At 34.8% G+C, this 10,572-nt stretch overlaps 1 protein-coding gene across 1 annotated transcript; it reads right to left on the minus strand.

Annotated features, from left to right (window-relative positions):
• Window positions 1-8,106: 8,106 nt before the first annotated feature.
• Window positions 8,107-9,622, minus strand: LOC124354536 (ATP-dependent DNA helicase pif1-like). Its single transcript, XM_046805068.1, has 2 exons — window positions 9,589-9,622; window positions 8,107-9,506 (listed from the first exon to the last, which is right to left on the minus strand). The coding sequence occupies exons 1-2, from the start codon at window positions 9,620-9,622 to the stop codon at window positions 8,107-8,109; spliced, it is 1,434 nt and encodes a 477-aa protein (XP_046661024.1).
• Window positions 9,623-10,572: the final 950 nt, after the last annotated feature.

A 10,572-nucleotide genomic window follows, 5' to 3' on the forward strand; every position in this document is an offset into this window, starting at 1 on the left:
GGTTTTCGACAATGATATTACAAAAACAGGTCAGTTGTTTTAACATATATATTTAGTAAACATGTAATCTATCATATTCACGCCACAAAATAAGATTACATATTATTTTCCTACTTTTAAACAATTAAAAATGTGTTTAGTTTCCAATCATTTCGTACTGGATAATCTTGTATTCCAAAAAATAAGGTTTTGACACATATTGGTATTCTTCATGTCGTAGGAACAGTTGACACACCAGAACCCATGTTTTATATAAGGTCTTGTGTTTATGATGGCGAGGCTATCTTTGGCCACCAACACTCTCTGGGGGCCGTCAACATATTGGCGAGACATAGCCTTTTATATTGTATATATGACAATATCGGGTTGATATCATGGAGTCCATTTTTTACTTTGTTACATCCTTGCAGATCATATATACACAAAGCTAAACATTTGCTATAACTTGTTATATGTAGTCGTACGCTTAAATTTGCAAAGCGGAAACGTATCATATATATATATATATATATATATATATATATATATATATATTTCTTTCATTAATCTTAAAATAAAGCGTAACTTTGCTTAAAAAACTTTCTGTAACTAACTTTATTCAATCTCACTTTTTGGTTTATTCTATTGTATATAAGTGAGTTATTCCCCATATAAACATTTATGCCAAAACTTAAAAACTGTACCTCACTGGACTCGTATATCAATCAAATATATAAGCACGGATGATATTTTTTCCTCCGATTATTATTTGACTTAATTTTTAACTTAAATAATTATTTACATAAGAATGTAAATTATAGAAATCCTACCCAGGAAATTTAACCGATATTATTCGATCTATTTAAAATGATAATATTATTACAGGGTCTTATTTTTATTTATATTTAACTATTTGCAAAATTTGTTCTTTGGCTAGTTGGTAGTTTATATAGTCCATACAAATAAAAAATGTGAATAAAAACAAACCTCAGAAACTATATTGTTTGTTCTGTGGGTATTACTTGCTTATGTTTAGTAAGTTGTAAAATGAAAATACTTCAGTGGCAAACTTGACTATTTTATAATTTGTAGCAATAAATATTAATTTTCCTTAATATAAAAAATTAATTGCATTTTTAATAAATCTGTGTAGTATTTTTAATAATATTTTAGAAATTGTATTTGGTATAAAATTCATTTTAGAGATTCATTTCTACAAACTCGTAGATATAAGACTGCGTAGCCCAATGTTTATAGCAAACCATTTTATTATTTCTAGCAATGTAGAATCTGTTTTATATAACATATGAATGTACTCGGAAAATGCAGGTACAAATAAAATAAATACAAAATGAATAGAATACTACTTTTAGCACACTAAAAGTATTTTCTAAGGTTTATATAATATATATATATATATATATATATATATATATATATATATATATATATATTAAGGTATATATATATATATATATATATATATATATATTAAGGTATATATATATATATATATATAAATTGTATATATATTGCTATCGCTAAATTATATATGAAGTTTCAAACTATATGTTACTGTTAATTAAACAAAATCAACAACATAAACACATTGTGATTTGTCCTTGTTAGTGTTATTACAGAATGTTAGTAGTCATGGATAACTGAGTTTGAATAATAATTAGTTAAATGCAGAAGTACAATGTTCCCATTTACATTAAATAACCTTATATTGGACTCAATTTATAATACAGGTTTCAATTGATTACGAATATTGCAGTATTTATGTTCCAGTTTTAAGAATTATAAAGGGAGAAAATAGTTTAACAAAATAACCTAGAAAACTCTTTTAATTCGGCTTCTTTTAATGGGAATAGCGAAAGCTTGGAGACTTTACGCAATATTAAGAAATTTGGGTGATTGGTTTGATTAAAAAAAGTATGTACCGGTATGTAAAAAATATATTTGTATGTTGTGATATCTGCCAAAACAATGTCGCGGCTATAATGGTAGCTTAAAAGTAGAGCATATTACCCAATTACTTAATAAGGTGCCAAGGATGACAGGATGTGGTGAAATAAAAAAATCTTTTACATTCATATTAATTTATAATTTAACCTGTGCATATTTCATTTTTGCTTGTTCCAGAAAGCCAGCTTATGAGTTTAATTATTTGGCAGCCCCGTGTGACTAAAGTTAAATATGAACTAAGAAGAGAAATGTGTTGTTATTATGGCGTTTTACTAATATTCAAGCAAATATAAAGCTTAAAATCAACAATAAAACCTTTCAATTTATATTTCCTTCTACGTTGTACTTTTAAGAGGACACCATACGTTCAATTGACAAATGTTATGTTTTTAAAGTAGTGAGTGACAAAGTATTCTGTATTTAATTTAATGTTGTATAACCAAAGAATATTACTTTTGTAATTAAAGTCTTTTTGATAATCTGTAATTGTGGTATTCAATATCAATCAATGATTGAAGAGATCGATAATAATACTTATTAGGGCAATGTTATTAAGACAAGCTATAGGTATGAGAGTTACAAAGTTAAATATTATATTCATAATGAACATTGATTTGTTGAGCATTAACATGGTATGTACCTAAAGGGTCTTGAAATTTAACAGATAACACTTATTACAACTATACTATAATAATATACTTTATCATAATACTTAATAGTATTAGAATATGCTAGAGATATAATGGTTACGATGTTACATTTTTATTGATATCTAGTTGAAAACCATATATTCGTTGAGCGTTCACATGGTCTGTAACTCAAGGGGTTATGTAATTAGTAACACTTATTATGACAATAGTGTTAAGATATGCTAGAGATATGAAGTTACACCTTAAATAATTATATTGATAACCGATTAAAGAAAATTAATTCTTTGAGCGTTAACATGGTCTGAAACTAAAGGGGCTAGAAATGTACTTAATATAATTTTATAGGACAATAGTACTAAGAGATGCTAGGGATATGATGGTTACAACCATAACGATAATATTGATAAATGATTGTTAAAAACCAATCGGCTTGGACTTCATTTTTAGAAAAATCTAGTTTTAGGATTATGCAAGTAACGGTTAGGCTGAGCGTTAGTCTGAATTAAAAAATATTATTGTAACTTCAGCGGCATAGAGTAATCTGCAGAAGAAAAAGAACTTTAAATCAATTGAGTGTATTCATCCAACATTTCAACATAGTTCATAAAAAAAGAGTAGTAGACTTGAAACTTTTCATGCAGCTTCAGCGTAGCCTGTTACGAGACGCTAGATCTTGCGTACCCCTATTTACCTTCATTTATTACACATAAGTCTTTGATTTAAGATATAAACTATTTTCTTGACATTATAGAAAATAGTTTTATAGTAAAAACGCAGCTACCCGTATGGTATGGGATTTATAACGAGGCTTTTAATATATATTAAGAGACGATAGTATCTTTTATTTTATTTCTAAATTACAGCATTGACCAAGTACTGAATGCTTAATATTTTGCCAAAATTTAAAGTTCAAATTATATATTTTATTGAACCGTTTAATTCTCTGGTGGGGATATTTTCTTACTCTGGGCACAACAGTGAGTGCTGAAAAGCCTTAAAACGAGAAATGTTGTCTTATAAAAATTTATTTTATGCTTCCAAGATTGTCAATTTAAACATATTAAAGATAGTGGTTAAATTAATTAAACATATGTTTTTGTTGTCCTATAATAATCTTGAACTGAACAGTATTTGAATACATTTAATGTGCTCTTTTAATAAGTATTAACATTTGTTTGTTGTAATGCAACCTTTGAGACCAATATGCGATTCTACGTAACTTTAGAGACTAGAAGGGATATATGTTAACTAGGTACTCTAAAGAATATCCACGTACAATTTCAATATCATCGGTCTGGTAGATTTTACGTAATTTAGTAACACACATACACACAAACAAACACAAATATCCATGCACACGAAGACAGACACTGCAAGATGTTTATATGAATATCTTTTACCGCGAAATCTCAGAAGGCCAATGATATAAAGGATATAAATAAATCTAAATCATGTTTTCTAAGAATAAATTTAGACAGGCTATTGTATAACTCTAAGCTCAAACTGCCCAAAGTATTTAAGCATGATTAAAGAATGCGAGCATCACTTAAAATTCAAATTCAAACTATGCTTATCCCTCCAAAACAATATTTCACCTAATAGATCTATATAGAAAAAGTAAAGTGAGTGATGATTTCATCACCAATTAAAATTGTACTATTTTCCTATATTTTACTTACACGCAACCGATTCTCAATACTTTTAAAGATGTTATGTTATTTTATAGTATTACACTTAGTAAATACAGCCTAATTAAATAAGGCCATTCAATATCATTTTGTGAATCCATTGAGCAATATAATTGATTTCAAATTATTCACTAACAAAATTAACTCTTATAATTGTCTACCAAGAGGCATTTCAGACAATATAACTTGTTAATGCAAATCCGACATACTCTATCGAGATTAAACTGCCTGGTGGACACGGATATCTGTGATACCGACATGTATAGTTTTAAGCATTTCAATTACCATCCGTGTACAATGACTCCCTTATGCATACAACCAGTGACGCTTCTGTAATGTTCTCGCTGTTGGACTAACAAAACAGATCGCAAACATCATTCTTTCTTTTTTAAAGTTACGGTAAAACCTTTGGATAGTACTTTTTAAGAAAAATATTTTTGAAACCCTCTGATTTGATACAAAGCCAGTTTTAATATAGAAAATAACTTAAAACTTAAGGAATACTTTAATTTAGATTATAGAAGATATATTTTTGGTTTGATCATCTACTCTAAAAAGTTATCTTATATAATTGCTATATCAATTCCATTATAAAATTATGGAAATAAAGAATGCTTCTATAAACCCCACCAGTACAGACCGGGCGTTTTTTCAATCCATTTCGGCCAGTTACTGCTGAAAGGAATCGATTTATGTACATTTTTAATCACGATACCTGTATAAATAAGGAACTCCTAATAATATTAACTCCATTACCTCCAAATGTCTATTGAAAATAGTAATCATCTGCAAACTGGAAGTCCTGATGCCTCTCTGTTAAGGAAGTCTGGTTACATTACTGTTTTAAGTAACCAAAGCCATCGAGAATAATACAGAATCAAAATGTTCTTAAAAAGAGTATATTTTTAAAGATATAAAAGAATAATGTGAAGTTTTCCTGCAATTGATGGGATATTTGGTGAAGTTTATTTCTTTGATTAGTTGATTTCAGGTAAAGCTTCAAAAACTTTTTTTGACTTGCAGTATCATATTCATATTACGTAAAACGGTAATATGATTTTTTCTGAGCTTTTTTGACTGGTATTATTAATACAATAAGGGTTGTACCGCGCATTGTTCCTACGTGTTTGAAGTCTGATATTAACTCACTCCATAGTATGCCAGTTAATTAAAAATATGTTATCTATTTCAAACTAACTTTGAAAATACTTAGAGTTTTTAAATTTGGAACAAACCTCCGATATTTATACAACATACAAGATTGGAGTTCATCACATCATGTGTCGCAAAAAAGGCTTCACTGAGGTTTCTTGTAAACTTTAAGTTCATAGCTCGTTTCATTATAGACATATAGAAAAACAAACAGTCATACGGAAAAGAAACTTATACATCACAAAACAAAAGAGGAATTATGTCATCCAATTAAATACTAAGCTTCAACTACGTTCAGCAAATTTCAATGGTTTCTTTTCATGAAACTTATTCTTGTCTATTAAGAAATGAGTTTTTAAACAAGATTGGTTAAAAAATGGAATGTATTATGTGTCTTCTTGCATGATGTATTCATTTATTTATTGTATTGGATTTTATATAATTGTATGCACAAGTAAAGTATACACACAGTCACCATTGAATGATATTGTTTGTGTTGAGATAGTTAGGCTGAGGTAATATCACGTATTAAATATCTAAAAATTTACACAGTTTGTTTATAAATCTATTTATTATGCTATCTTATGACCCAGACTTTCTGAATCATAAAATTGCAATATTTCGTAGCTTTTAAATACTTTTTAAATTTTTCCTGAAACATCTAAACGATCATGTATTAAGTCGACAAAAACATTAGTGAGATATTATATCAAATATTCCTTCTGCATTAGGAAATACAAAAGTTTTGTGAAAATATAATTATTATTTTTACAATGAGATTTACTTCAACTCGTTATTTCAAAAGCCATTTTTGATACAACAAAATTTGTCTATAAAAATGTTTCAAAGATTTTACATATTTAAATATGTTTTCAACGATGTTTACATATTTAAATAAAATATTTTATAACTTGTAAGCTTACTTTAAGTTTAAATTATATAAATTTTGATATGTTGAACGGATCTTAGATTTATTTGACACATGTTCGTGCTGTAATAATCCAATATTCATAGAGGACATTTGATTACATTTAACAAGCTCTTTCAATTGAATAACTATTATTTACTGTGGTGTTTGTTTGATAACTTTGGAGACCTGTGGGCGTAGCATGAAATGATTTTTGAAATATGAATATGCCTAAATGTCACCTTGTATATAATAGTATGGATTATTTTTTCAACTTATCTTCTAAGTTATGATTCTCTACGTTCAATAGATTTTTATGTGATAATTATAATTTCAGCTTATTCTTTGCAATAATACTTTTATCAAATTTAACTTGGTTAGTAATAATGAGTGTTTACAAATGTATAGATACATACTCGCTTTCGCTCGCCGGGGGGCTCCGCCCCCCAGGCCCCCTTAGGGGTGTTACTCTAAGTTCGGGTTCGAGATCAATTTAGGTATTAGCTAATTTTCTATTAGTACAGTTTTGAAATCAGGCAATTTTTTGAGAGTGGGTAATTTTATCAGACTCAATTGTATTTGGGGTAGATAGTAGTTGTTCAATATTCAGGTAGGGAGAAAAAGATAGGATTTCAGTGAAAAAAAGGTGAAGAGGCTGATTTATGAGCTTGATATCAAGGATATTATAAACTATTGCATTTGATCATTTGAAGGTAATAGAGATGGTGGTTTTAAATGAAGAAAATGCTTTTGATGGAATAAATGGGTGGTTTGGAATTTCAGTACAAAAATATGTATGAATTTTGAAATGAGTAAAAGTAAGTTGGCTGTTTGTCGGTTAACCTACGCTCAGGCATTGAGGTTGGCGTATTCAGTCTCGCCACAGGGATGCACAAAACGCAGAGACCATGTATATGTACACATTTATAACAACAAGTAGCTTATTAAATCAGCTTTGGTTTTAAGTGCAATAGTTAGTTATGTTTAATGGCATAACTTATGGTTGAATGCAATGGTAGAACAGGTTGTTAAATTGTTAAAGTATTGATTAAATATGTCAGATGGTTGATGGCATGAAAACACGATGACTTAGACAATGTTAATGAATGGTGAATTGACTTTGAGGTAAAAGAATTGGGTTTATTTTTTAGGATGAAAAGAATATTGCTGTTTAATTAATTTGTCATTATTCGTTTTAAGCAAAAGAGATGGTTGATTTTGTGTGTATTGAATATGAATAGTGGTTAAAAATATAGAATAAAATGTGTTTTGGAATTTTGAAAAGAACAGAAAATCAGTTGTTTGCCCGTCGGTTTACCAACGCTCAGATATTGAGGTTGGCGTATCCAGTCTCGCCACGGGGAGGCCGGCAAACTTAGAGACCATATCTATTTACATATTTACACAAAACGGGGAGTTTTATTCTGGCAGATCCCCTTGCCTACTGCTAATAAAGTCATCAGGGAGTTTTGGTAAAGCAGTTTCCCTTTGCCTACTGCTAATGAAATCATCAGGGAGTTTTGGTAAAGCAGTTCCCTTTGCCTACTGCTAATGAAATCATCAGGGAGTTTTGGTAAAGCAGTTCCCTTTGCCTACTGCTAATGAAATCATCAGGGAGTTTTGGTGAAGCAGTCCCCTTTGCCTACTGCTAATGAAATCATCAGGGAGTTTTGGTAAAGCAGTTCCCTTTGCCTACTGCTAGGTCAAATCACGACGGGGAGTTTTTTTTAAGTGGCAGATCCCCTAGCCTACTGCCGAAGACTTAATCAGTGTTTAGAAGGAGCTCGTCATATACAATATTCTTTGCATAGGCGACTCCTTCTACTATTCTGTCGTCTGGTACAAGAACGACGATGTCGTCTGGACGTCTCACTCTGCTCAACAGGACGTAGAGCTGGCCATGAGTGAAGCAGTCCGTTCTCAGGTCGACTCCGACGTACTCAATTGTCTGGCCTTGGCTCTTGTGACCAGTCATGCAGTACGCCAACATGAGGGGGAACTGACGGCGACAAACCCGGAGCGGCGATCCTTCGGCAAACGCGAACCTGAACGTAATCCGGGGAATTCCGATAGGTTGCGTGTTGCCGATAAGTCTGACGGTGATCAGTCGGCTGCTGATCGCCGTCACAATGACTTTGGTGCCGTTCACGAGTCCATCACCGATATTTAAGTTTCTCATGATTAAGCATACGGAGCCGACCTTGAGACGCAGGACGTGATCTGGCACTCCTTTGCCAGTGGCCTGGTTGAGGAGATTTACGTCCACATCCAGCCCGTCGTCGTCTTCTCTGTCCACGGTGTCCGCGCTTCTCAACTCATGAATGCGCCCGTCCATGAGGTCTAGGATGCGACCGTTGATCTCCTTGACGTTCACATTCAGAGTTGAGAGTATTGCCCGTCTCGCACAAAGATCAGGATCTCGCAGAACACCAGGAGGAAACACATCCGTTATTAAGTCCGCGAGAGAAGTGAGGCATCTCACCCCAGTGAGGGGAATGAGAGACTCTCTCTCGCGGCCTTCTCCAAAAAGTAAAGGATTTATTGTTCCATTGCCTACTCCAAGGAGGAAGTTGGAGTAGTCAATGGAACCACTAGTTCTCTGGGGTGTCGTCAGGGAAAATAGTGTGAACAGTCGCCACAGATGTGACGCCCGAAGTGACACGCACGCGACATCAGCTGGTGTGCGAGCCTTCTCAACGACGACGGGCGCAATCTGACGGAAGTCCCCGGAGCAGATGAAGATCTTATTCCCGAATGGCACACTACTATTCATGAGATCCCGGAGGGATCTGTCGATCATCTCGAAGATGTAGCGGTGTGCCATCGGGGCCTCATCAAACACAATGAGCTGTGCTGCTCTGATGAGTTCTGCTCGCTGGGACCCGTTGGTGATGTTCCACACACCTGTGCCGTGACCTAGGTCTAGAGGGAGTCGGAACATGCTATGTGCTGTTGTTCCTCCAGCCATGTTCCTTGCAGCAATCCCTGAGCTAGCCACGGCGAGTGCAACCTGTCGACAACCACGGACATACGCAAGGGTGACACGAATCAGAGAGGTCTTCCCATAACCCCCGGGACCGTCCAGAAATATGATTCTAGAAGTGCGTCGGTCACGGGGGTTGAGAAGCAGAGAGCGAACGTACTCAAACACACGGCGCTGGTCTGGGGAGAGTTTGGGCACCCAGTCCCCTCAACGATGGTTCGCTGGAGGTTCTCGCCGTAGTTGAGTAGCTCTCTACCTAACTCAGTCGTGTCATCCTCGACGTAGGGGAGTCCATGATCTTTCAAGCACGAATCCCTGCTGGCGGAGGCTCCGATCGATGTCTATCAAGGTAAGTTTCACCGCCAGTTCAGGGTCGAGAGGGTTCCTTTCTAAGTGATCCTCGCTAAGGTGGTTCTTGAAAGACTCCCACAGAAGAGCAGCGGGAGCTCCCATGTTGCAGAGGATCACGAAGAAGGTAACGGAGCCTAGGTCCAGTCATAAACGTAGATGCCTCGCGCAGCGCGTGATTGTATTCTTCTTCGTCTTCCACCAGGCCGAGATTGCGGGCTACGTCCTGAAACGTCCGGCAACCAGGACCGCCACGAGCCAGAAGATCAACGTAACCACGGCAAGGTGTAGACATAAGTAGAATACGAAGGTAGTATTGTTCTCCTCGGTTGGGAGAGACCCACATCAACCTACATACCTTCTCACCACGCTGGCGAGTCGTTACAAAGTGATGGCCATCGGGGTGTTCGTACAATTCCGCAGTACGTGGGCGCTTAGTGTGCACCATGAACTTCTCGTAAAATGTCTGGTACGTGACATTGTCAAAAGTTTCATGGTGCGGGCGATTGAAGTAGACCATAAGCTTGGAGCTTGCTTGAGTGACTGCATCATAGAGCTGTCTCGGCCGAAAAAGACAACACTTTGTTTGCCCTCTAAATGCACGGGAAGACACTCAAACGGTGGGGCTCGAGCTTTGACACAGGAAAGTCGAGAAGACGCCAGCATGCGTCGCTGGCACCCACCATTCTCTTCGTCACGTAATGCTCGACCTCATCCTCTTGTTTCCCCAGGGGAGTGACGGTTACGTTCTGGAGAGAACCGCCTTTCATGAGGTACTTAAAGAGGTACTTGATTACGCGACGAGTTAGAAGCAAGCTCCAAGTTTATGTGCGCCTCGTATTTGAGCAGTAATGCGGAATTGTACGGAACGACCCCAGCCATCATGCACTTTGATCT

This window comes from Homalodisca vitripennis, chromosome 1, assembly GCF_021130785.1.
Source record: "Homalodisca vitripennis isolate AUS2020 chromosome 1, UT_GWSS_2.1, whole genome shotgun sequence".
Classification (NCBI taxonomy): Eukaryota; Metazoa; Arthropoda; class Insecta; order Hemiptera; family Cicadellidae; genus Homalodisca; species Homalodisca vitripennis.

Bases quoted from the DNA above. Each gene is read 5' to 3' on its own strand.
- LOC124354536 (XM_046805068.1), bottom strand. From the start codon at position 9,622: ATGGACTCCCCTACGTCGAGGATGACACGACTGA. The intron at 9,507-9,588 runs GTTAGGTAGAGA...AACTCTCCCCAG, and splicing joins GTCGAGGATGACACGACTGA to ACCAGCGCCGTGTGTTTGAG.